At 41.7% G+C, this 27162-nt stretch overlaps 1 protein-coding gene across 3 annotated transcripts in view; it reads right to left on the bottom strand.

Annotated features, from left to right (window-relative positions):
- The window catches only part of tafa1b (TAFA chemokine like family member 1b), a 180025-nt gene that overhangs the window by 7074 nt on the left and 145789 nt on the right, over nt 1-27162 (bottom strand). Inside the window, exons 4-6 of one of the 3 annotated variants that reach the window (XR_014625814.1) lie at nt 4906-5030; nt 2937-3023; nt 1-1828 (exon numbers count right to left, since the gene is read on the bottom strand). The exon at nt 1-1828 is cut by the window's left edge and continues 574 nt beyond it. Coding sequence is in view for 1 of the 3 variants with exons in the window: in XM_084394605.1 (XP_084250731.1) it covers nt 4906-5030 (125 nt within the window). In the remaining 2 variants the exon portion in view is untranslated. The remainder of the gene's footprint in view (nt 1829-2936; nt 3024-4905; nt 5031-27162) is intronic. The other 2 variants (XR_014625813.1, XM_084394605.1) reach the window with 2 other exon arrangements.

Raw genomic sequence — 27162 nt, 5'->3', positions numbered from 1 at the left:
TTTGATTGATTGTTGATTGATATGTTGTTGATATTGATTGATATGTTCAATGCCATCACATTTATACACTCACCTAAAGGATTATTAGGAACACCTGTTCAATTTCTCATTAATGCAATTATCTAATCAGCCAATCACATGGCAGTTGCTTCAATGCATTTAGGGGTGTGGTCCTGGTCAAGACAATCTCCTGAACTCCAAACTGAATGTCAGAATGGGAAAGAAAGGTGATTTAAGCAATTTTGAGCGTGGCATGGTTGTTGGTGCCAGACGGGCCGGTCTGAGTATTTCACAATCTGCTCAGTTAATGGGATTTTCACGCACAACCATTTCTAGGGTTTACAAAGAATGGTGTGAAAAGGGAAAAACATCCAGTATGCGGCAGTCCTGTGGGCGAAAATGCCTTGTTGATGCTAGAGGTCAGAGGAGAATGGGCCGACTGATTCAAGCTGATAGAAGAGCAACTTTGACTGAAATAACCACTCGTTACAACTGAGGTATGCAGCAAAGGATTTGTGAAGCCACAACACGCACAACCTTGAGGCGGATGGGCTACAAAAGCAGAAGACCCCACCGGGTACCACTCATCTCCACTACAAATAGGAAAAAGAGGTTACAATTTGCACGAGCTCACCAAAATTGGACAGTTGAAGACTGGAAAAATGTTGCCTGGTCTGATGAGTCTCGATTTCTGTTGAGACATTCAGATGGTAGAGTCAGAATTTGGCGTAAACAGAATGAGAACATGGATCCATCATGCCTTGTTACCACTGTGCAGGCTGGTGGTGGTGGTGTAATGGTGTGGGGGATGTTTTCTTGGCACACTTTAGTCCCCTTAGTGCCAATTGGGCATCGTTTAAATGCCACAGCCTACCTGAGCATTGTTTCTGACCATGTCCATCCCTTTATGACCACCATGTACCCATCCTCTGATGGCTACTTCCAGCAGGATAATGCACCATGTCACAAAGCTCGAATCATTTCAAATTGGTTTCTTGAACATGACAATGAGTTCACTGTACTAAAATGGCCCCCACAGTCACCAGATCTCAACCCAATAGAGCATCTTTGGGATGTGGTGGAACGGGAGCTTCGTGCCCTGGATGTGCATCCCACAAATCTCCATCAACTGCAAGATGCTATCCTATCAATATGGGCCAACATTTCTAAAGAATGCTAGGTGAGTGTATAATGCATTTAGAACCTGCTGTGTGATTTTTGTTGCCATATTCAACTCGTTTCATATTTCATCACTTTATACAAGCCCACGTTATGCATTCTATAATTGTAAAATTCAACTCCACAGATATATTTATAATATAAATATAATATAAAGAAATTCGATTTTAATGTTTCTAAATCTGTGCATAAGTACTTTTTAGATGCTGTCAATATGTTCATATTGTACACTTCAGTGTCTATAAAAAAAAAATAATAAAAAAAATGCATTTATGGATTCCTATAAATACAAATGAAACCTTGATGCTTATGACAAAATTGTGCTGGCTTCTGATGTTTGAGACCAGCTGGTTTTAGGGGCCAGTGCTGAGGCGATTCATCCAGCCTGGAGTGAATGGCTCCCAGCTGTACAGTAGCTACAGATTGAGCCCATCTCTCCTCTCAAATGAGGCAGATGAAGGTAAACAGAAACTGGGGGATAAACCTCTTCTTCTTGTTTACGTATTGATTTTGTTTGTTTATAAAGGAACTGAATGAAATAGCCATTAGGAACAGGTAGGGTGAGGGTGTCTCTCAGCCTCTCTCACTGTGTGCCTTCCTCAAAAGAGGCCTGCCTTGTCTGGAGCTACAGGCAAGGAGGGATCCCTCTCTGCAAGACATAAAGAAAAAAAGAGAAAAAATGGTGTCAGGCACACGCTCTGGCTTTTTCTTACTCACATGCCAATTTGAAAAAGGAGAGAATGGACGCCATACCAGCGTTTGTGAGTAAACAAGCTTGTGTGTGTAAGCGTGAAACTGCAAAGTAAAAAATTTCAGAGCAAACCAAATACTGCAAGTGATGGTTTTAGCATTTAGCCTTGCTTTTTGTATGCTCTGATCATGGACAAACGTGGCCAGATTGCTTTAAAAAAGATTGAGAGGGAGTGTATAGGGTCGAGATGGGGGATGAAGGGTGACCGAGCCAGCAAGATGGTCAAAGGTGTTTACAGAAAGCCAGATACCAACTCTCCAGTGGGGCAGATCAGACACTCCAGGCTAGAAGGTTACACATTACTCAGAGAAGTGTACACCTACACACACACACACACACACACACGCACAAACACACCCTGAACACCTCAAAGATAATGGGATAATGTCGGGAAACCCACAAACAAACATGGTAATCAAATCCTCGCCATACCCAGGAGCTTACAAAACGAGAGACAATGGAAGCAAACGACGAGGCTAAATACTGATTTCAGCATTATGCACTCATTACAGGCTACATGGTCACGCTTGAGCCCTTTTCGCTGTGTGTGTGACTGTGTGTGTTTGCATGCTCATTAATTTGAGTCTGCCCCTGCATGGGTGTGGATGACTGTGTGTTTGCATGCATGCAATTATGCTGCATTAGTACAGTGGCACAGTGTGTTTTGGGGTGTGTGACTGCACACGACAAAGAGCGTTTGCTAGTGCATCTGTTTCTTCATCGGTTTGTATTCGGTAATTACTGCACCGACTACCGCGTTCACATTTTTCATTATGTTAGTGTATGCGCGTGCTTATAAATTACGCTGACGGGAGAATAGACACTGGAGGAGGCATATATTTGTGGCTTTTTAATCATCCGCAGCATATAAATATGCTCACAAACACAAACACTGACTCAGCAATAATTATGTTTGGGAGTGTAATGATGTTGATGAGCAGTGATTAAAATGTGCAAGCCTAATCATAAGGCTCAAGATGTAAAAAAAAAAAATGGAAACACCAACCTTGATGAGGAGAAGGACGCCGCTGAGCTTCTGTTGAGCCAATTTTGGTGGCCCTCAGAGCTAAAAAGTTGAATATGGCTGGGTGTTCTGGGAAAGAAAATATGAAGGAAAAAAAGGAAGTTTAATATCAGAAGCTGTTTTTTCCCCCCAATCACCTGTACTCTAATTTACACCTTTCAAAAGATGGATAAATATGGTTGTTTCTTTTGATTCATTTTTATAAGAAATAAAGAAATAATTCACCTTAAAATGTCAATTCTGCTTTCATTCACTCACCTTCATGTTGTCCCAAAACCTTTTTTTGTTTTTTTTTACATAGAACACAAAAATACAATCTTTGAATTTGTTACACAAACTATTGCCATACAATGACAGTTCACAGAGATCAGGAACTGCCAAGCACCAAATAAGAACAAAAGTAGTAGTCCATAGGATTTGTTTGCTATATTTCTGTCACGGGTTATTGCAGGCAAACAGACGAAGATGAAGATTAATGTTCCAATACTAAGATTAATGAGAATAATGCAAATATCAGCCAGACAGGCAGGCAGGGCAACACACACTAAATGCAACGTTGACCGGACAAACACTGATTGAATAAGAGGAACTTAAATACACATGGTGATTAACTAAAAGACAAACAGATGTGATGATAGAGTTAGTGTCCATAGTAACAGATGAGTGGTCGTGAAAATCAAACAAAGGAACACATGACTAGAGAATACAAACTAAAAGTCCATGAAAACTAAACTGAACATAACTGTGACAATTTCTATATAATAATGCATTTTTTTGTGAGGTACAGATCAAACATTTAGTCAGTTTAACTTAAAATATTAACAAATTTCTCATACAACCCACATCCAAATTCCAGTGCTTTGGACACTGGTTCTTGTCTGTGTGGTAACCAAACGTGATGAGCTGTATTTGATTTTAAACAAAAATGGATGCAAATGGGCTAGACATGAGTTTTGGGGTTCAGTATTCAGTGAATATTGAGTTTTGAATAATCAGTAAATATTGAAGGTCTGATTATCTATTCCTCACAAACCTATCATATAAGATTCAATGTTCTAAATATAGCACTTGTATCATATGGACCACAATTATAGTTGTTGTAAGGCAAGAGTTGTATAACGAAATTATTACTTATATAAAGCATATGGGTTCAGGACAACCAGAATGTATACGAATTTTCATTTTTGTGTGAACTGTCCCTTTAAGTTTGACATACATAGGTGGGCACATTATTTTATTTAATCTATTTAATGATATTTTTACACTAATGATGGCTTTCTCTGGTTATTTAGGTTTGTATGCATGATCTTACCTTGAAAATCTCGAAAATCATCAGGCCACCATCGGATTCCCATAAGCAGGGCTTGGGATAGTTTTAACACGTGGAGAAGCCAAGGAGGGACCAAACCCCCCGTAATACTATCTACTTGTGTTCACTGTCACGTGACTCACAGATTCGCTGTCTGTCACCTCTCTACTGAATCAGCGTATGGGAATACTGATCTGCTCATAAAGTTTTAATATTGTGTCATGCATACTTCCTGTCAGAGTTACGATGTTTAGGTTTATTTTTGTCTGACCTGTGTCCTAATGTCTTAAACTTGTTATTTAGTTTCTTATTTCTTAAGTTGAACTCTGCACAGCATCCTTTATAACGCTGAATTATGACTAAATGAAGAAGATGTGTCTTCTGAACACGAGCTACCGCCACATCATATCATGAAGAATAAACAGGTTAGTGAGGTCCAAAGTTAAATGTGTCCCTCGGTCTAACAAAACAATCTTTCTTGTATCTGAATCATTTAACAAGTAAAACTTCTGTTTTCAGAACATACAGAATATTGCATTTATATTTGATGTAACTTTTTACTTTTCTTTTTAAATTTATCAGATAAAATTGTATGTATGTGTGTGTGTATGAAATGATGTTCAGCATTCTCCGAGCCCTCACCCTCGTGGTCTTGATCTTGTTCCCAGAGGAACACATCCAACCGGAGTTGTCTGGTAGTGTCTTACACTCCTCTCCTTCCAGACACGGCTCCATTTCACACCACCACTTCCCAATCACGATGGAGGCTGCAGAGACAAACAGAGAGAGAGAGAGAGAGAGAGAGAGAGAGAGAGAGAAATATGTTTCAGACATGTGGAAAAATTAAGAGTACTATATCTGATTTTATAAAATTCATCTTTAGCAATGTGACAATTCTTGGCTTTTCACACTTTAAACCATTAACCAAGCTATTCTAAACATTGTAATCATGGGTTATCTTGTCTCACACTAGCTTTTCCATCCACCCTATTTTTATGTGAACTCTGGGATATTGAATTAGAAATGGATTTTTTGATTGTAAACAGGAGATAAAGATAACAAACGTTTTGGCTATTTGCCTTCATCAGTGTGTCAGTTTCACTTATTCTCAATGACCATATAGAAAGAACGCTGCAAGTCTTCAGGTGATTGTGATCATAATTAAACAATCAAATAATTAGTCATTAGACTCCAGTTCAAGTCCATCTGAAACAGTAGATAATGATTAAAAACAATGTTGGGAACAATTACACATTGTTTGTAAAAAAAACCAAAAAACAAAAAAAAGTTAAAAATTTTAACCCACGCTTAAAGTCAAATAAACAGTTCATAGACTCCAATTTAATTCCATATTGGACAACAAATAAATGGGAACAATAACACATCAGGCAAGAAATACCGTTCATAAACATTGTGCCAATATAAAAGAAACGGGAGATAATTTGAGACATGTAAATTGGGGAGAAACATGATATTTAAACATTTAAACCTAAAGGGGACATGGTTTGTAAATTAAACATCCAAAATGCCTCTCTTTTTTATATTATAACTATTGAATTAATATTTAAATATTGGATATTGATATAGAAAAACACTGGGTGGAAACACCAAGAGTGCATAAATTACAAAAATCTGCATAAAAAACCCATGTGCCAAATTGAGGCAGATCTTTTTTTTTTTTTCTTTTTTTTTATCTAAGAAGACATGCGCATAAACTATGATGGTAACAGATTTACACAATAACTCCCTTGATGTGCAGCAAAAACAACTCATGTGACTTTGCCTCAACAGAAGATATGATTGGATAACTGGACTAACCAGAAGAGCAATTTCATTGCACAACATCTCAAAATTGCAACCTTGGTCATTATAAAATGCCTGAGCCAAAGTCTGTCATCAAATTGACAGAACTGTCTCACACGATTGAGATCTCAAACGCCAGGCATCCGCCTCAAAAAGCAAGATAACATGACAGCATTTATTGTGTTTTGCCTGCATGCAAAAAAAGAGCCAAAGTGGCTTCTAATATTGCAGGAACTTCCATTTTTTATTACAGTTATTTTGCACTTATTTCACAGGAAGTGAAAATTTTGTTCCCTTGAACACAAGGGATGGAAAAGGTGCTTTATTCGCAAATGCGATATAAAAATGTTGTGCGTAAGTTAAATTCGCCGCTTTGGATGGAAACTGAGCTACTGTCCATAATTTATCATGGGTTACACATTAAGGTTACACTTTATTTTAAGGTAACGGAGTTGCATTGTACTGAGTAATATTAATTCACTACATCTACTTACTATAGAGTTATGGTTAGTGTTTGATTTAGGGTTAGTTACTTGTAATTATGCATCATTTATTGTTATTACTATAGTAAGTATGTAGTAACGTGTCACTTCGTCAACTTAAGTGTTAGTAATCCTGGACATTCAGGTTTCAAGTTTTTACACTGTACTTTTGTAAACCCTGGGTTACCATTCTTATCTGCATATTTATGAGGTCAATAACACTGATTGAACTCGCGACAGGTACGTGCCCGGTTTTAATTTGATATTCCGTCTGTGAAAATGTCACCATGTAAATCCGTTCTGCCTGTTTTGGGTTACCTGAAAGAGCACATGGACATTTCTGTGACTGAACAAAGCCCATGTTTAATAAAGCAAGAAATATTTAGTTTATAATTTGGTTGTGTGTTGCTAAACAATCTGTTTTAATATTCTAGTACACATTGCACAACTTTGGCAAGGTAATTCAATGTTAGCACTGCAAAATCAAGAGTAGGGTATCATAATCCAGGGTTAAAAATAGCATTGGCATATGATTGGTAACCCAGGTTTAAGTACATAAACCTTGTCAAAGCCTTGTATTTTACTTTGATATTACATTGAATTAAAAAAAGGTATTAAGTGTATTATGATATACATATTTGCTGGATGTCATTTGCTGAATATTTTCTCTCAGGCTAAAAGCAAAACATGAAAAAAAAATCCCCACTTCTAATTAGCATGGGTTTTGAGTATGTATTTGTTTGTGTACGTGTCAGAGCGCATTCACTGCTACACACTACATAGGGAGGAGAAAGAAATGTAGCGACGACAGAAATGGAGGCTGCCTCGAGTCACCATGTTTTCCCTTGACGAAATAAGCTCTAAAAATGTTTATCACAGTTTCAGTGTAGCTTCTATTTCAAACCAATACACTAACATTACAGTGGGACATCATTTCAATGACTGTATTTTTAAAAATGAAACAGTATAAAGGTAAGGAGCTTTTTTTTTTTAAACCAAGAGTTTCAAAACATTCCTTTTTCTGCACTAGTCATACAAATATGTAGGTTAAAGGTTTCATTCCTCCAGACATTGACAATCTTCTAGATGCTGGTGTACTCGTTTTAACATTTGAATTGGAAAAAAATAATATTTAAATCCATTCATATATCAAACAGTTCGGCTTACATTGCTCACATTGTCCATTTCATTTTCACACACAAGAAGATATTTTGAAGAATGTGGTAACTAACAGTTTTGGTTACCATTTACTTCCATTGTATAGACACACTTTCATTTCATTTTTGGGTGAACTATCCCTTTAAGTCTGTCCGCCAACAAACCCTCTTTCAGCTGTCAACTGTTCTTGTTCTTGCTGCTGTGAAGAGGATTTTCTGAGGTAAATTGTTTGGGATTTGAAGGTTAAAAGTCCAGATTTCATTATTCTGGACACTATCTTTGCTGTCTCTCACCAAGGTTAAAAGGTAAAAATTAATCAATATAAAGTCTTAGCACAATCCTCACTCATAGCTTCAGCTAAATCCAAGCACAGGCTGACTCCTTTCTCCTCACAAACACACTCTTAGCTCACTGCTTTACATCCTTCAGATTTTAACGGCAGATTTTAAGTCTTTGTGAAATCCTCATTCTACTTTTCTCACTTCTCTGAGAAGGCCCGAAACACACAGCTTACGCTTTCGGTATAGATATGCAAGGGAGAAAGCCTGCGTTAAGTTAAAGTTCCAGTAACTGGATAAAACGTCTCAGGTTACGACTGTAACCCTAGTTACCTTAGAAGGGAACGAGACGCTGCGTTGATGACGCTTTGGGAACGCCCCTACGTGATTGCGTCTGAAGCACTTGTGTCAGCTAGTCCAATGGCGAGAGTGAACGTCACAGGCGGGTGACGTCACGACCAGCAAAGGATAAAAGCACATCCGGTCTGACCGGCATCAGCTTAGATTCAGCCGAAGCAAGTCGATCACAGGAATGCAGGGAGTATGGCAAAGTGACGCAGCGTCTCGTTCCCTTCTCAGGGAACTAGGGTTACAGTCGTCACTTGAGACGTTTTATCCAGTTACTGGAACTTGAACTTAACACAGGCTTTCTCCCTTGCATATCTATACCGAACTGGAACTCCCCACTATGAAGTGAAAACCCATCACTTCAATACTTACAGTTTTCTCATAGAGGGAGCTCTGGGGTGAAGTATGGTCTCCACAACCTCAGTTGAGAGATCAGAGTATATGAGTTGGGCCCCCTCAGAGGCCAAACCCACAGGTTCCATATCTCTGGGCTGGGCTATACCCCTACCACTTGAGACCGAAGGTAGAGCCGAGGGAGGGAGAGCCATCCGAGGGAGAGCCGTCGAGGAGGGACACCAGGTCCGAGAACCAGTCAGATCGGCCAGTACGGCACTACTAGTAGTAGACTTATTTTGTCCCGGCGGACCTTCTCCAGAACTCCTGGGAGCAGAGTAATCAGAGAAAAACTTACAGATGTAGCCTCGGACATTTCTATACCACAACGTCCAGCCCCAAGGGAGCTGGGTGTGTGAGGGAGAACCTAAAGTGGACAGTGCGCGGTATCCTGAGACGCAAAAGATCAACTTCCGCTTGGCTGAAATACCTCCCATATATATTTCACCACATCTGGGTGAAGTTTACATTCCCCGGGGCTCAGCCCCTGCCTCAACAGGATGTCTGCTCCTACATTCCTATGCCCCGGGACTGCTCTCAGGCTGAGCAGCTTCCCTAGGGTCCGCAAGAGAATCTGGTGCGCCAGTTTGCATAGTGGATGTGATCGCAGACCCCCCTGGTGATTTATGTAAGAGACCACCGATGTGTTTGGTTTGGGAGGAAGTGTCTCAACACATTGAAGACCGCCATCATCTCCAGGCAATTTATGTGCCACAAAAGATGATGATTCCTCCAGAGACCCTAAGCTGAGGGGAGAACCCTTTGGTCCTGAGCCACCACTACAAAGGTCTCATGTACAGCAGGCCAAAGGGTATCACATTGGATGCCGCTGCCATGAGGCCTAACAGTCTCTGAAACTGTTTCACAGTGCGTGACTGGCCTAGCTTTTACATTTTTTAGTGGCTGTGTAGCAGCTACACGAGCAGGTGACAGAACGGCTCGCATCGTGACTGAATTCCAAACCACACCAAGGAAAGTGGTTCTCTGTAGTGGAGAAAGCACTCTCTTCTTGGCATTGAGTGTCAACCCCAATTTCTACATGTGTGCGAGGACGACATCTCGATGCCGAACCACCAACTGCTCTGACTCCGTTAAAATAAGCCAGTCGCCTATGTAGTTCAAAATGCGTATGCCCTGCAGCCTGAGCGGGGCCAGAGCTGCATCTACGCATTTGGTGAACGTGCGGGGTGATAGAGCTAGACCGAATGGAAGCACCCGATATTGGTATTCTTCGCCCCCGAAAGAAAACCTCAGGAACTTCCTGTGCTGAGGGAGGATGGAGACATGGAAGTATGCATCTTTTAGATCTATTGTGACAAACCAGTGTTGAGTGTCAGCATTTTGAACTTGAGTTTCTTGACTGCACGATTCAACTGACGAAGATCTAGTATAGGACGCAACCCCCCCATCCTTTTTCGGAACAATGAAGTAACTGTCATGATCCTGGTTCTTCCTTTACTTTGTCTCCCCCCTCTGGTCACCCACACACACACACACACACATTTACGCTCTCACACCCCTGATTACTTCATTGGTCATTACGCACACACATCGCCTTCTTCCCAGGTGTTCTCTTTCATTACTTATTATTCTCATCATCAGTTACACACCAGTCATCACTTTCCCTAATTATCTTCTCTTTTTCTAGCCTTGTTTTCCCCTGTCTCTTTGCCAGATTATTTCAGAAGTTATGCGTACGAATTCTCTGCCAAACATCCTGCCGTGTCGAAGTCCTGTCCTATCCTGTTTTGTCTGTTCTGTGCACGTAAGAGGATTGTTCTACCACTGTGAATTGCTACTAAGCTATACTTGTTACAGAGTACCTGTGACTGCGCTCGTTGCCTTCTGTTCTGATCCTGGAGGTCCCGGAGTCGGCTGGCTTTCTCACGGTAACCACTACTACCAGAGACGCTCCGCTGCTTTGACGGAGGAATTGAGTTTAAGTTCCCGGCTACAGTTTTCCGGAAGATTTTCGTTGTTTATTATAATATGCTGAAAGTTTCTGTTCTTACCTCTGGACATTCTGACTCTGTTAATTAAAAGACTGCTTTGCTGCATCTCGCTCTTGGGTCATCTTTCTCTCCACACTTAACAGAATAATCTGGCCAAGAATGGACCCAGCGAGCAGCAACCCCTTTCAGGCAGCGGTCGAACTCCAAGGCGCGATGCTGGGCCGACATCAGGAGGAGCTCTCTGCTGCTAGACAGGCTGTCGAGTCCCTGTCTTCTCAGGTGTCGGACCTCTCCTCTCGAGTACTTCATCTGCGTCCTGAAGCACTTGCCGCCCAGGATCATCGTGAGTTGCCTGAGCCGCGGATAAACAATCCTCCATGTTACTCCGGTGAGCCCACTCAATGTCGCGCCTTCCTGACGCAATGTGAAGTTGTCTTCTCTCTCCAGCCCTCGACCTACGCTACTGATCGTGCTCGAGTCGCCTTTGTCATTTCTCTCCTGGCCGGAAGAGCCCGTGAATGGGGAGCTGCTAACTGGGAGATCGACGCGGACTGTGTGTTTAATTTTTCCCAGTTTAAGGCAGAGATGATCCGAGTTTTTGATCGCTCGGCTTATGGAGAGGAGGCTTCACGATTACTGTCTACTCTTCGCCAGGGAAGGCGCTCTGCGGCGGACTTCTCAGTCGAATTCCGCACTTTAGCTACCACCAGTGGCTGGAATGAGCCAGCCTTGGTGGCCCGCTTCCTGGAGGGACTCTCTCCGGAACTCAAGGACGAGATCTACGCTCGGGAGATACCTGCTCGCCTCGACTCGCTCATCGACCTGGCGATCCGTATAGAGAAGCGCTTTGAGTTACGTCACCGCGCGCGCCGCCAGGATTCGTCTCTGCTGTCTGCTCCGCCTGTCGTTTCTACTTCGCCCTCTGCTGGTTCGGAGCCGGAGGCGATGCAGCTTGGTGGATTACGCATCTCTGCAAAGGAACGAGAGCGCAGAATTACCAATCGTCTGTGCATGTACTGTGCCGCGCCTAACCATTTCGTCAGCGCTTGTCCAGTAAAAGCCAGGGCTCGCCAGTAAACGGAGGGCTACTGGCGAGCGCATACTCCAAGGACTCTCCATCTGGATCATGTACTTCTCTTCCTATCTCTATCCACTGGCCTGACACTTCAGTCTTTTGTTCTGCCCTTATAGACTCTGGTGCTGAAGGAAATTTCCTCGACGAGACGTGGGCGCTAGAACAAGGTATTCCCCTCATAGACTTAAGAGACTCCACCCCCCTGTTTGCCTTAGATGGAAGTTCGCTTCCTAGGATTCAAAGGAAGACCATCCCTCTCTCTCTCACTGTCTCGGGGAACCATAAAGAGACTATTTCTTTTTTAATTTTCTCTTCCCCTTTTAGTCCGGTGGTTTTAGGACACCCCTGGCTGGTCAAACATAATCCCCTTATCAATTGGTCTAATAATTCGATTTTATCATGGAAATTGTCTTGTCATGTTGATTGTTTAACCTCTGCTATTCCTCCTGTCTCTTCTGTCTCTTCTTCACAGGTCGAGCCAGGTGATTTGTCTGGAGTCCCGGAGGAATATCTCGATCTGCGGGAGGTTTTCAGTCGGTCCCGGGCAACCTCTCTTCCTCCTCATCGGCCGTACGATTGTAGCATTAATCTCCTCCCGGGTACCACTCCTCCGCGCGGCAGACTCTATTCCTTGTCAGCCCCAGAACGCGAAGCACTCGAGAATTATCTTTCAGAATCGTTAAATGCGGGTACTATCGTCCCGTCCTCGTCTCCAGCCGGTGCTGGTTTTTTCTTTGTTAAAAAGAAAGACGGTTCTTTGCGTCCCTGCATAGACTATCGAGGGCTGAATGACATCACTGTAAAGAATCGCTATCCCTTACCATTGATGTCATCTGCCTTTGAGTTATTGCAGGGAGCAAAGATTTTTACCAAGCTCGATCTCCGTAACGCCTACCATCTCGTGCGCATCAAGGAGGGTGACGAGTGGAAGACCGCGTTTAATACGCCACTCGGTCACTTTGAATATCGGGTTCTTCCGTTCGGCCTGGTCAACGCTCCTGCCGTGTTTCAAGCCCTCGTAAACGATGTCCTTCGGGATATGCTTAATATTTTCGTCTTCGTCTATCTCGACGACATACTGATCTTTTCTCCCTCTCTCCAAGTGCACGTGCAACACGTTCGACGAGTCCTCCAGCGCTTACTGGAGAATCGACTCTTTGTTAAAGCAGAGAAGTGCTCGTTTCACGTCTCTTCAGTTTCATTTCTCGGTTCGGTCATTTCTGCTGAGGGAGTCAGTATGGATCCCAACAAGGTACGGGCGGTTACCGATTGGCCCGCCCCCGAGTCTCGTGTCGCGCTCCAACGATTTCTTGGTTTCGCAAATTTTTACCGTCGCTTTATACGCAACTTCAGCCAGGTGGCCGCTCCTCTCACCGCCTTGACTTCTATTAACTCTAGATTCGACTGGTCCGATTCCGCTCAACGCTCATTCGATCGTCTTAAGACTCTTTTCACTACGGCTCCCATTTTACTCACTCCGGACATTTCGAGACAATTTATCGTCGAGGTCGACGCCTCGGAGGTGGGGGTCGGGGCTGTCCTGTCTCAGCGCTCACCTTCTGATGAGAAGGTACACCCCTGTGCCTTCTTTTCTCACCGCCTCACTCCCGCGGAGCGCAATTATGACGTCGGTAACCGCGAACTACTCGCCATTCGTTTGGCTCTCGGTGAGTGGCGTCAATGGTTGGAGGGAGCTCCGGTTCCGTTCATTGTTTGGACGGATCATAGAAATTTAGAATACATTCGTTCTGCTAAGAGATTAAACGCTCGTCAGGCTCGCTGGGCTCTATTTTTTACACGTTTCAATTTCACCATCTCGTTTCGCCCCGGGTCTAAGAATGTTAAGCCTGACGCTCTTTCTCGCCTCTTTGATTCATCAACTCCCGCCACTACCCAAGAGGAGATCATTCCCTCTGCCTGTGTGGTGGGCGCGGCAGTTTGGGGAATAGAGAGGTTGGTCAAACGTTCACTAACCCGTGTCGCTGTCCCGCGCGCCTGTCCTAAGCATCGTCTGTTTGTTCCCGTCCCTGCGCGCTTGGCTGTTCTCCAATGGGGACATTCCTCTAAATTGTCTGCCCATCCCGGCGTGCGGGGCACTCTTGCCATGATCCGCCAACGCTTTTGGTGGCCTACTTTGGTCCGTGACGCGCGGCGTTTTATCGCTTCCTGTGTGGTTTGTGCCCAGACTAAGTCCGGTAACTCTCCTCCAGCCGGTCTTCTTCGTCCGTTACCGGTCCCTTCGCGCCCGTGGTCCCATATAGGACTCGATTTTATCACCGGCCTCCCTCTTTCCGCGGGTAACACGGTCATCCTAACGGTCGTTGATCGTTTTTCTAAGTCCGCTCACTTTATTCCGCTCTCCAAGCTTCCCTCCGCAAAGGAGACGGCTCAGGTCATGGTTGATCACGTTTTTAGATTGCACGGTCTGCCCACTGATATCGTCTCTGATAGGGGACCACAGTTTGCCTCACAATTCTGGAGGGAGTTTTGTCGTCTCATTGGAGCCTCCGCTAGCCTTTCGTCCGGGTTTCACCCACAGACTAACGGTCAGGCCGAACGGGCCAATCAAATTGTCGTCCGCATTCTCCGCAGTCTGGCTCTTCGTAATCCTTCGTCATGGTCGGAGCAGCTCGCCTGGGCTGAATACGCACATAACTCGCTCCCCTCGTCAGCCACGGGTCTCTCTCCTTTTTCCTGCTGCCTGGGTTATCAACCCCCGTTATTTCCCTCGCAGGATTCGGAATCTAATGTCCCGTCCGTTCAGGCGTTTATCGATCGCTGCAAGCGCACTTGGAGAACGGTGAGATCAGCTCTTTGTCGCTCGAGGAGACGCATGAGCACCACAGCCAACAAGCGTCGCGTAAAGAGTCCCCGCTACGTTCGCGGCCAGAAGGTTTGGCTTTCTTCGTCTAATTTGCCACTCCACTCTGAATCTCGTAAGTTGGTCCCTCGTTTCATCGGACCATTTCGCATTTGTAAGATCATTAGTCCTGTCGTAGTCAAGCTGTCGCTTCCTCCTAATCTTCGTCGCGTACACCCCGTTTTCCATGTCTCTTGCATTAAACCGTCGATTCGTGCGCCCTCACGCCCCTCTATTCCTCCTATTCGTGTCGAGGGGTCTCCTGTGTACAAGGTCCGTCGACTCTTGGACATGCGTCGCCGAGGTCGTGGTCATCAGTTCTTAGTGGACTGGGAGGGGTACGGCCCGGAGGAGAGGAGTTGGGTGTCTGCCCGGGACATCCTGGACCCTTCGCTGGTCGATGATTTTCTTCGGTCTCGTCAGTCCCCTTCCTCGGGAGCGCCAGGGGGCGCTCGTTGAGGGAGGGGTACTGTCATGATCCTGGTTCTTCCTTTACTTTGTCTCCCCCCTCTGGTCACCCACACACACACACACACACATTTACGCTCTCACACCCCTGATTACTTCATTGGTCATTACGCACACACATCGCCTTCTTCCCAGGTGTTCTCTTTCATTACTTATTATTCTCATCATCAGTTACACACCAGTCATCACTTTCCCTAATTATCTTCTCTTTTTCTAGCCTTGTTTTCCCCTGTCTCTTTGCCAGATTATTTCAGAAGTTATGCGTACGAATTCTCTGCCAAACATCCTGCCGTGTCGAAGTCCTGTCCTATCCTGTTTTGTCTGTTCTGTGCACGTAAGAGGATTGTTCTACCACTGTGAATTGCTACTAAGCTATACTTGTTACAGAGTACCTGTGACTGCGCTCGTTGCCTTCTGTTCTGATCCTGGAGGTCCCGGAGTCGGCTGGCTTTCTCACGGTAACCACTACTACCAGAGACGCTCCGCTGCTTTGACGGAGGAATTGAGTTTAAGTTCCCGGCTACAGTTTTCCGGAAGATTTTCGTTGTTTATTATAATATGCTGAAAGTTTCTGTTCTTACCTCTGGACATTCTGACTCTGTTAATTAAAAGACTGCTTTGCTGCATCTCGCTCTTGGGTCATCTTTCTCTCCACACATAACAGTAACGGCTGTAAAAACCTGATACTCTGTCGGGTGAATACACCTGCTCTATTGTTTCCTTCGCTAATAGAGTTTCCACTCCATTCTGTAGCCTTTCTCTATGATCTGCAGGACCCACTGAGATATATTTGGTAGATTCTTCCATTCTGTCAGATAGTCTAATAAGGGTACCAGCCTCTCGAGACAGGCCTCTGGTCTAATTGGAACAGCCACTTCGGTGACCTGAAGCATAATGGCAGGAAACAACTGAACTGACTGTTTTTGAACTCCCTTCAGAGAATGGCAGTTTGACACAGCGCCGTGGTGACACTGAGCCGTGTGCTCGCTGGAGACCACTGTGCATCGAGGCACCAAGGGTGGCGGGGTTGGCAGAACAGCCACCTGAGGGAACCGAGGTGGGGCGGGCACCATATACTGAGGTGTACACCGCTCCACCCTGGCCGGGGCTGCCCTCAGAGGTCTGACACCAGTGGCGTCAGGACCTTTCTTTGGCCAAAGCCTTTTTCGCAGGAACAATGGTCCTTAGATCCATCTTATGCTTCAAAGGCTTCGGTTGAGAATGCCATCCCGGTCCCCAATCTTTCTGAGGGGAAGCACGGGAAACAACACTCTATCCTGTACAAGGAGTTTGTTAGTGGCTGGGGCTGCTCCGCCAAGCAGCCCCCCATTTACGCCTTACCCACCAGCGCCATAGTAGTTCTAACCGGCCTGGAGGGTAATGCCAAGCCTTAAGGTGAGCCTTATGCATTGACAGGACTGATAGCTTGCAAGCGTCTGTTCTGTCTTTGGCATCGGCCCATACCAAAGCTCTTTCAGCCCCCTTTATTAAAATAAATATTGAGAACTGAAAAAAACGAGATGAAAGGGTTTGATCCGCGATCTCAAATTTTATTAGTGGAGATCAGGAAAGACTGGAAGGCCATGAAATGGTTATAAACTCCAAAAACTCCTTGTACACAGGGGATTGGGATGGCAAATCTTCAATTTCCCTTAACTCGATGCTCAGAACATCCATCTCCTCAGAGGTGGACAGCTGCAGCACCGTAATATTCCATTTATTTCCTCAAAATTTAATGTCAAGTCAAGTCACCTTTATTTATATAGCGCTTTTTACAATACAGATTGTATCAAAGCAGCTTCACAGTGATAACATGAAAATAATACAACCAAGTTTTCTAGAAGAAAATTGCGTCATCGTCCACCTCAAGTAAGGCAGATCAATAATATTGTTGAATATTAAATGTCCCCAACTAAGCAAGCCAAAAGCCAAGGCAACAGTGGCAAGGAACCAAAACTCCATCAGGCGACAGAATGGAGAAAAAAAACCTTGGGAGAACCCAGGCTCAGTCGGGGGCCAGTTCTCCTCTGGCCAACAAGCGAACAGTGTATGATTATGATCCAGGCAGCATTACAGGTCAGAAGTCAGATAGGATCAGAACATTCAGAATATTTATCCAGTTCCATCTGGTTGGAAGTCGGAGTCAAGACTGTAGCCAACTTATTTAATTACTCAAAATTAAATGCAGTAAAATATCAACCAGAGTCAACATAGTCTGGATGAAAGGCTGAAATATATTAAAATAGTTTCAACATACAATAAAAGAATCATAAATTCATACCTTGCAATACAATATGTACTCTTAATCTATCTTAATCTTAATTAATCAGCCACTCGATTTTTATAGCAGACTTTTTTTTTCTTTCTTCATAGATGAGGGTGGTAAGTTCTTATTCCCCCGCATCGATGCTCAGCACCTCTACCTCCACAGAGATAGACTGAGGAGGTAGAGGTGTTTTATTTTCTCCTTAAAACTGCAGTGAACCAAAGGCAGTCTCAAAAATGTGATTTGAAATCGCTGGTGTTTCTGACTTCACAAACTACCTTGTAACCAATCACCCCCCACCCCCACCCCCACCCCCCACCCCCCACACCCCACACAACCATTTGACTAATATGCCACCAACTGTAGATATGAGCCTAATAGCCACCACAGATTTCCAAACCTGACTGCGTTATCTGTCCCATAATTCCTCACTCTCATGTGCGGTGCACACACTAGCCCAAGGTTGATTAAACACTAAACTCCCTCTGGTCTGAACAGGATGGAGAGTGATTACCACAGACTCTTCCTGTTCCTTTACCCGCCACTTTTCTGTACAGCTCAGTTTTACTGTGTACCATCTTAATCACAAAGCAATTAGCGGTCAGCAGGGGTGTATCCACGTTCTTTCAAGGTTTCAGATACATGGCAATTGTTTTGTTTTGCATTACACAGGACCAACAGTTAGTCATACACGGAAGGTATGATATATTAGTTTTGTTATCATAGTCCATCTTCAAAATACATGTTTCACTGAAAAACAAATGGAAACACCCACTTGAATGGTCAAACTTGATTATACTGTGAAAAATAGATCTAAATCGCAGAATGACACTCTCTACACAAAATGGTGTATGTATTTTAAAAGCAGATATTGCACAGGTGTTTTGCCACAGGGTGCTTGTTCTCAAATGTAATGTTCCTGAGCTCGGAAAGCGAGAGAAAACCAACAAGCCGCTTTTTCATTACCAGGCTGTGAAGGATTTATATTCAGACACTCTGAATGTTGAAGCCATTTGAAAATGAAAATAGTGAAGGCAAAAACCAAAAAAGAGAGAAAAAGAAATCAATTCCATGGAAGAGAGTAATGATGAAAACACTGAAGGCCAGATTAAAACTCTGGCCTAACAGGGAGTATGAAATGTGAGCCTTTTGTATTTCCAACACTCAGTGTGAGCAGAATGTAGCTACATTTACATATAGGACAGCATAAGTGCATGCTGTTTTGAAATGATCACATCAAAATTCAAATTATATAAATTTGATTATACAACAGTGAGTTCCCGTCCTTCGGATTAGATTGGCTGAGACTCTTTCTGCAGTTTACATCGATACGTCAAGTAAATTTACAACAAAATGAATTGAATCATTCATTCAACCAATTCATTCAAAGACATTAATACAGTACATTAATGAAGGAAACAAGTAAGAGACTATAACCTACTTTGCATTCTATCCATCCTAAATAGTATTCAAGATCTTGAATACTTTGTAGATAGGATAGTATGCAAATTAAGATGCAGGGAGTGTCTTTATGAGAGAGTCATTGAATCATTAATTTATTCATCCCAAAACATGGATGTGTGACTGGGCCTGTCCCAATGCCAACGTTTGCGGTCTTGGCCATTTGAGAACACATTTTATTAAAGTGTTGCACATTTTATTGGTGCAGAAATGAGTATTTGTTTTTGTAAAACATTTGCAACTGAAATATATCACTTAATTAGAAGCACCACAATTAAATTGTGTCGTCTCTTACAATTTCAAGTTACTACAGAAAAAACATTTAGAATTTTATTTTAAAGTGCTAAGTATTAAAAATGTGTAAATAAAGCTCTGTAAAAAGTTTACTTGCATTTTTATAACACTATGTTGTAACTGTGTCATTTGCGGTCTTTAATTGAACATGGGTCAAATACTGGAAATAGCCTATGTCATGTACTATAAGTAGACAAGTGGTAAAGTGCAAAGACTACAAGTGTGGGTTTTGGAACAGGTCCAATGATTGAGATTTTGAATTACATCGCCATATTTAAAAATAGTGAACAATATTTTTTTTTGCTGTATAACCTTAAAAAGAGTTTACACAAAACTTGAGCAACATGACTGAACACATAGCGATTTTCTCCAAATTCTGTAATACTCCAGAAGACACTTTCTGCATTTACTGCCAGTCTTTAAATGTGTGGATACAGCAGAGTCAAAGTGAGACAAATGGTCTGATGTCTGCCGCACCAGCGTTTGACCCATCTGACAGATGGCTCGCTCTCTCTCTCTTTCCATCGCAAACTTGGCGAGCAGAAAAGAGCTCACTAGAGAGGACACTAGGGTCAGTGCTTTTGCTCTCAGACTTTTATCTGTCTGGATTCAGGCCAGATCCCGTTCAGGTGACCTTCTCAGCCGGGAAGCCAGGCCTTTCTCACCGGGCTTTGATCCTTATATGGTCCCCTCCGGCATCTTGCCCTCTTCTGGATCCTCCCAGCCATCACAAAGTCACAATTTCAGCAACTTTTTTTGCCACCGTAGCCTCAGCAGGATAGTGTTTCCTCCCAGGAGAGGGCAAGAAAAAGTGGATTATTGGAGCAGAGCAGGACCCATGGGGCCCAGGTCGCATTTTCCTGGTCATCTGTCTTCTTAGAGTCGCTGCCATGCAGTAAGTTTAGGTAGAGACTGACTCTTTAAGATAATTTTTTCCAGTTTGTGTTGTAATGGTTTGTGGTTGCATTTTGTGAAGGTTCTTGATTATCCTAAGAACTGTATGATTGGGAGCAGGTGTGGACCTTTTGGCGTGCTTGTAGATCTGTGACCCCGCAGTTTGGCAGCACTGTCAGGTATCAGCCAATGCTGCTCGTCGTCTGGCATTAAATAAATCAAGCTGTCAAAAGGGTCTGTCATTAACATCACACTTTGTTGTCCATCACTGATGCAGAGGTGACACTTACACACACATACACATGCTTATTCAAAAGCAAAAGTGAGAGTGATAAAGTATCTGTCAGCCATCTGTGGAAGGAAACACCTTGAGGAACCATAATGAGAAATAGCATTGCATTTACATTACATTTAAAAAAAAAAAAAAACACACACCTGACGAGTACATTTTAAAAGCAACATAAAAAGATATTTAAGTTATTTTCTCATATAATTAACTTTGTCTAAGACATCAGGAATATCTAAATAAATAAATTAGCAATTATTAATAATAATATTTTTCAATGTTTTATAATACACTTAAATGTATAACATATATAAATATATAATAATAAATAAATAATAAAAGTTTTTGAATATTAATAAAGCTTATTTACAACACATGAGCGATTATATAGTTTCACTGAAGATGTGAAATAATACAAAAAAACTGGCAAAGTGGATTTTAAATGCAACAACATTTTTAAAAGCACAAAGCACATTTTATTCTTAGAATAAAAACCATGTCAAAAAGCTTATTTATTAATATTTTTATAATAATACATTTAAATATGTTATATTATTATAATATACAATAAATTCATATTGTTTGTAAATATAAGCATAACACTACATTGACATTTACGCTCATGTTACAGTTTATTTAAGTCTTGTCTATAAACTACGTATTAAATTTGCAATTATTTTGTGTTCATTTACACACTGTTAGTGTTAATATAATTAATTATAGTTTAAATACTGTGTTTTTAATCTTTTTCTCTTCCTTTTAAATTTTCATTATATTTCTCACTGTAAAGCTCTATGGATCAACTGGTTGTGTAAAAGTGTACTCTATAAATAAAGTTTGACTTCACTTGACTACAATTAATTAGTAATAGCAATGTGTAAAATAGTCCCTAATGTAACGTGTTACCCCCCCCCCCCCCCCCCCCCAAAAATACAATATAGTACAATACAAAATGCACATATAGATAAAAATTTTATATGACAGCTGCAAGGTCTCCTGGATGGATTCGGCAGCACACTGCGTTTTCCCAACGTCACTCAATCGATCACTTCCAGCGGAGATTAAGAGCGCTAAGCAATTACACTTTAAATTCTCATGCTTTTCTAGCAGGTGTTAATTCACAGCGCCGGGTCCGGATCGATACATCAGTGCAGATAATGGCCATCTTCCCCCTCCCCCTGCTGTCCTGCACGTCATCAAAGTGAAGAATGATCTCGCTCTTTAAATCCACTCCAGCCACTCTCTCTTACTTTACATGCGCAGAGAAACTGTCTGTTAATGACCTTGTTGATTGAATAAGGCCTTTGCTGGGCTCTTGGTGTGGAAGGATCAACTGTGTTTTCTTTTTTGAGTAGGCACAGGTAACGGTTGCAATAAAGCCAGATAAGGTCAGAGGGCGAGAAGCGCAGCTCTAATGAACCTGGGGTGTAATTATCAGTCTGAGGGTCAGAGAAGGCCGACCTCAGAAGGAACGGAGGGCCGTTAGTCTCCATTAGTCAGTGTTTTACTCGGAAAAAGAAGTGTGGCTTGATTAGAGATTCAAAGAGCAGCGTAAGGCATCTCAATCCCGACCCTGCCAAAGCTCTCCACTCTTAATGAATAGAACTGAGAGTCCTCATCTTTTTCTCAAAGTTAGCTTGTGTGCGTGTGTTTTTCTTGATGGAACACTTTGACTCAGCCGTGGTGTTATGACAAGAGCATTGTTTGGCCGATTATGCTGACGAACTGTCCACAGCTCTCAACAAATTCACAAAACAATCTGTGACTATTTATGGGCTCAGAAAATTCTCAACACATAAATTATGCTATGTAAAATCAACTGTTTTGATGCCTGCTACCTACTTAAAACCCTGTGAATTTCTTTGAGAAGCGCAGTTTTCTTTTCTGAATTGACTTGTTTCCTATTTTCACAGGATGTGTGGGTGGGACATATTGAAAGGCAGTAGGCTAGGTTAGTTGAATAGGTAATAGGTAATTTGTTATTTGCTAGTCAGCTGTGAATGGGCAGGAACATTCTCATTCTACAGGATGAATCATCAATATTTTTGGTCCAAAAAATTCACATTGTGAGTTACGAAGACACAATTATGAGAAATAAAGTCACACCATTTGTGAGATAACATTCTGAGATTAAGTTACAAGTGATATATAAAGGAGCAACTGTGAAATAAAAGGTTGCAAGAACAGATAAAAAGATGCCATACACAATAACAGATGCAATTTTGAGATTGCAAGTGTGAAAAAGTTGCCACAGTAATAGTCGCAATTATGAGTTTAAGTCAGAAAACTCAAAATGTCAGATATAAACAAATGTGAATAAAATTTGAAATTGTGAAATAAAGTGTCAATTGTAAGATACAATGTCACAATTGTGAAATATAAGATTGCAATTACAAGATAAAAAGTTACAATCAAGATACAAAGTCACATCTGTGAGTTGTAAGTGTGATAAAGTCGCAACTGTGAGATATATGGTCGCATTTGGGAGATATATACTTGGAATTGTGAAGAAAAGTCACAAGTCACAATTGTGATATGAAGTGACATTTGCAATTAAGTTGCAATTGTGATAAAGTCCAAATTATAACATGTAATTTGCAATTGTGAAATACAAGACCTGAATTACAAGATAAATAGTAGCAATTATGAGATACTGAGTTACAAACGTGAGACAAAGTGATAAGGTCACAACTGAGATAAATGGTCACAAAAAATGTGATAAATTCATAATTGTGAGACAAAAAATCACAACTGTGATACATAAAGTCACAATTGTGAGACATAAGGTCACATTTGTGAGATATATACTTGCAATTGTTTAGAAAATGTGCAATTGTGAGCAGTTGCCAACAAATTTTTAGGGGAAGATGTCGTGGGTATGCGTTTTTTTGCTAAAAGTTGCTAAATTACATTGTGATGTCATTGCGTGATAGTATCTTTCCGTAGCCACAACGCAAAACTGCATCATTAAGTAGAATACACAATGAGGTTATTATTATTATAAAATATGATTTGAGATATGTTCATTTAGATTTGCTCATAAATTATGTCATTTGTTAGCAGCTACATTCTGTTTAAGTGCAACAAACCACCAGAGAAATACATTATTGTCTTTTGATAAAATGTTTAAAAACTTTTTCAAGACAAGCTTACTGTAATTTTTGTTTTCAGTGAGTGCACTAGCACTTTTCGAAGTGTTAATGATACTCTGTGTAGGAGATTCATCCTTATAAAAAGTACTATAAAATGTACTATAAAATGTATATAAAACGTGACAATTACAATAAAGGTGCAATTTTGACATGCGATATATTGGCAAAAGTTTTGGGACGTCTGCCTTTACATGCATTAAAGAATGGGATGTCATTAACTTTAATGACATCCCATTCTTAATCCGTAGGGAGTTGGCCCACCCTTTGCAGCTAATAACAAGGTTACACAGCCATCTTTATACATACTGGGAACTATATTCTCAGAAAGCGAAGCGCGGAGTGATTTACTCCAACTCTGAGCGAACTCTCTGCTCCTCACCACGGGGCTTCTCAGGTGCTGCGAGCAAATCACTCCGCCCAAGTAGCAGTGCTTCGCCTTCTGAGAATATAGTTCCCAGTATGTATACGGTTAGAAGATGGCTGTGTCTCTTGTGACCGTGTTATTTGTACACGCTGTGACTACACAAATTACAACATGTAAATAGGAAAATGTTGGCGTTATTTTGTCACTTATTGGGAGCAGTATGCTAGCTGGAGCCATTTACCTCCAGTATTTGTGCTAAGCTAGGCTAGCGGTGGGTGCGTCAGACAGAGTTCCGGCACGTATGGAGATAAAAAGGGCATGTATGGACTTATCTAACTCTGGGGGATACGGTGAACAAGCTAAAGTCCCAAAAAATCGGCGTGTTCCTTTAAAGAAACACATCCTATATAAGATTAATCAGATATATACAAAAACATATTACAAACTATATCTGCACAAAATGACGCGAATGCACAAGTGACCTTGAACTAAGTTACGTGCCATTCAGAATGACTCTCGTTGTGGACGCGCGATGAAACACGGCAACTAAACCCGAATAATTCACAATGTTTTATTACAATATTGTTCTCTTTATAATGTTATGTAATATGACAGTCCCAATCCATAATAGTCATTATTAGTCGTGCATTGCCGTTTGAGCTGCGCACGCTGAAGCTGAAAATGATCACCATACGCTTTACTACAGCGTTAATTCTTAACCAAATGCATCCTAAATGAGATAAATCAGATATAGATAGACCTACACAAAATAAATACAATATTACAACTTACATTTGCACAAAACAAAAGGCTGCGAATGCAAACGCAAACAGCCATGATGAAGGTGTAAAATTGTCCCAAACATAACTCCGGCGTGCTCGCTTTACATGTTTCGCGGTTGAGCAGCATGCACGCGCATTAACCTGCTTAGATTTCATCGATTAAACGTATTATCGACAATTAATCGGTCGTTGATTAATCGTTAACATCCCTATTTAGTTGTAAGGAAATTTCACGAATGGACTTGTTGCAACATATCACAGTACCACGCTTGAATTCACTGAGCTCCTGAGAGCGGCCCATTCTTTCACAAATGTTTGTAGAAGCAGTCTGCATGCCTAGGTGCTAGATTTTCTACAACTGTGGCCATGGAAGTGATTGGAACACCTGAATTCAATGATTTGGAGGGGTGTCTCAATACTTTTGGCACTATAGTGTATGAGCCACAACTGTAACGTATAAAGTTGCCGTTGTTGGATAATGTCGCATTATAAGGGCACAATTACAATATAAAACGAGACGTATCGCCACAACTGTGAGACATAAAGTCTCATTTATGAGATATAATCTCGCAAATGGGAAGAAAAGTCACAATTGTTATATCTAAAGTTGCAGTTGTGAGATATAAGGATTTATAATAATTAATATAATTACTTTTGTATCCTAATTCTTTACTCGGAGGCAGAAACATCTTCCATAAGAGACAGAGAGAGACATATATAGAAAGAGCAAGCAAGAGGAAAAATGAAAGTCCGTGTTTATTGGTGCAGAGTTGCTCTAATCCTGACCCGTCCTCTCTGCGGGCACCTGACTCACAGGTAGAGCTGTTTCAGAGTTCTTCTGTCCAGGTGCTCAGAGGACTGTGTGCTCATGGATTCTGACAGCTCCGTCCTTGCAGGCTGCCACTGATGTTCATTATTTCAGACTTCCATCAGACGCCCAACAGTCACAATACCTCCCCTTGCCTCAGATGAGCACTAAACGCTGCGTTAAAACATTGTTATTAGGTGAGAAGCGAATGACACCATAAATATGCAATTAATCTTCAGAACTGGGGCAAAGTTTAATTGCGACTAAACAAACAGACAGAATATGCAAATGCGGAAATAATATGAGAGCGGTGTAGTCGTAATTATGAAGTTACACATAATGGTAATTAAAAAGCTTGCATCCCGCAATGCCCTTGCTGGTTTTATAGTGCCGTGTGCCACCGCTCCTGATTGGGTTTGTGTATGAAGCTGTACAATTTTATTCCACATGTCTGGAAGATCATACATACATAATCATATACATTGTTGTTGTTTTTTAAGTGGGTGTTGATGAGCTTATGAAGTCATTTTCAACTCTTAAAGTGTATCTCGTTCGTGTATGTTTCGCAGGGCTTCTATCAAATGCACCGTGACAACCTGTCATGCTCTGCATTAACGGCCCCCAGCAAAACAGAAGGGCTCATTCTACATCAGTGGTGCTTACGGAAAGAGAGAAAGAGTGAATGTGTGTGTGTTTGTGTGTGATAGTGTCTGTATACAACAGAGAGATGTGGAAATGGGAAAAAAGGACAGAAATCAGCTTGAAGAGAACAGAACGGATTTTAAAAAGTGGAAATGGCAGTAGACTCACGCACAATATTAGCAAAAGATGAAACATTTGTGAGTGTTTTTCTGCTCTTCTGACCCTGCAAAATTGGGTCTAAAGCTGTGTGTGAACGGCCCCGCATGTGTGTATGTGGTGAATAAGCCCCGCATTTGACATGTTAAAAGGGATGTTCTTTACTAAGAGTCTTGTTGGGCCTGACATAACTGGGACGTAGTTCTCCTTGTCAAAGCTAATAATCAATTCCCATGCTGGGATAATCTGACAGCACACTCCCACTAATAGTGCCACTGTCTATATAACTTCACACAGCTACATATCTCCCAAAACAATCATTCTTTAATCTAACACAAAATTTGCTAATATACGTCTTCACCGAATCACCGCCTGTTCGAATTAAATATATTAAGGGGTTTTCAGCACATATTTTTTGTTTGTTTACCCTTCAGGTGGAAAGAGGTGGTAATTTTTTGTGTAAAAGAAGCATCATCCCCTTGAGAGTTTTGGACTAAGTGGATTTTTAATGCAAAAAAAAAGAAAAGAAGAGAGCTTTCATAAATTGGCATGATTATAAAGAGGGGAGGGACAAGACAAAATCTAAAAGTCTATCTCCAGACCAGGCTTAAAACTAGTTCCAGACTAAAATGCATGTTTGAGCTGTTTTAACTGAAAGCAACTTGCATCTTAAAATATGCATTTTTTTGTTGTTGTCACAAGATGCACACCAGTAATGTTTTTTTTCTAGGTCAAATTTAATTGAACTAAGGCCTAATCCAGGTTTATTCTAAACCCTGTCTGTGAAACCAGGCCTATATCTTCAGGAGCAAATCACCTGTTTGTTTAATCTAGAATTTTTTTTTTACTGATTATGTTATGGAAACGACAAATAAAAACGCTTTATCTGTTCCAAGTTGGTTTGTTGGACTTCCATCCTGAACAAGCCTGTATTTAGCTGATCTAGCTACAAACCTTTCTAAACCAGCCAACAGAGC

The sequence above is a fragment of the Rutilus rutilus genome, assembly GCF_951802725.1.
Source record: "Rutilus rutilus genome assembly, chromosome: 22".
Taxonomy (NCBI): Eukaryota; Metazoa; Chordata; class Actinopteri; order Cypriniformes; family Leuciscidae; genus Rutilus; species Rutilus rutilus.
The sequence above is the reverse complement of the archived record's forward strand: the minus strand, read 5'-3'. Positions and strand labels throughout refer to the sequence as shown.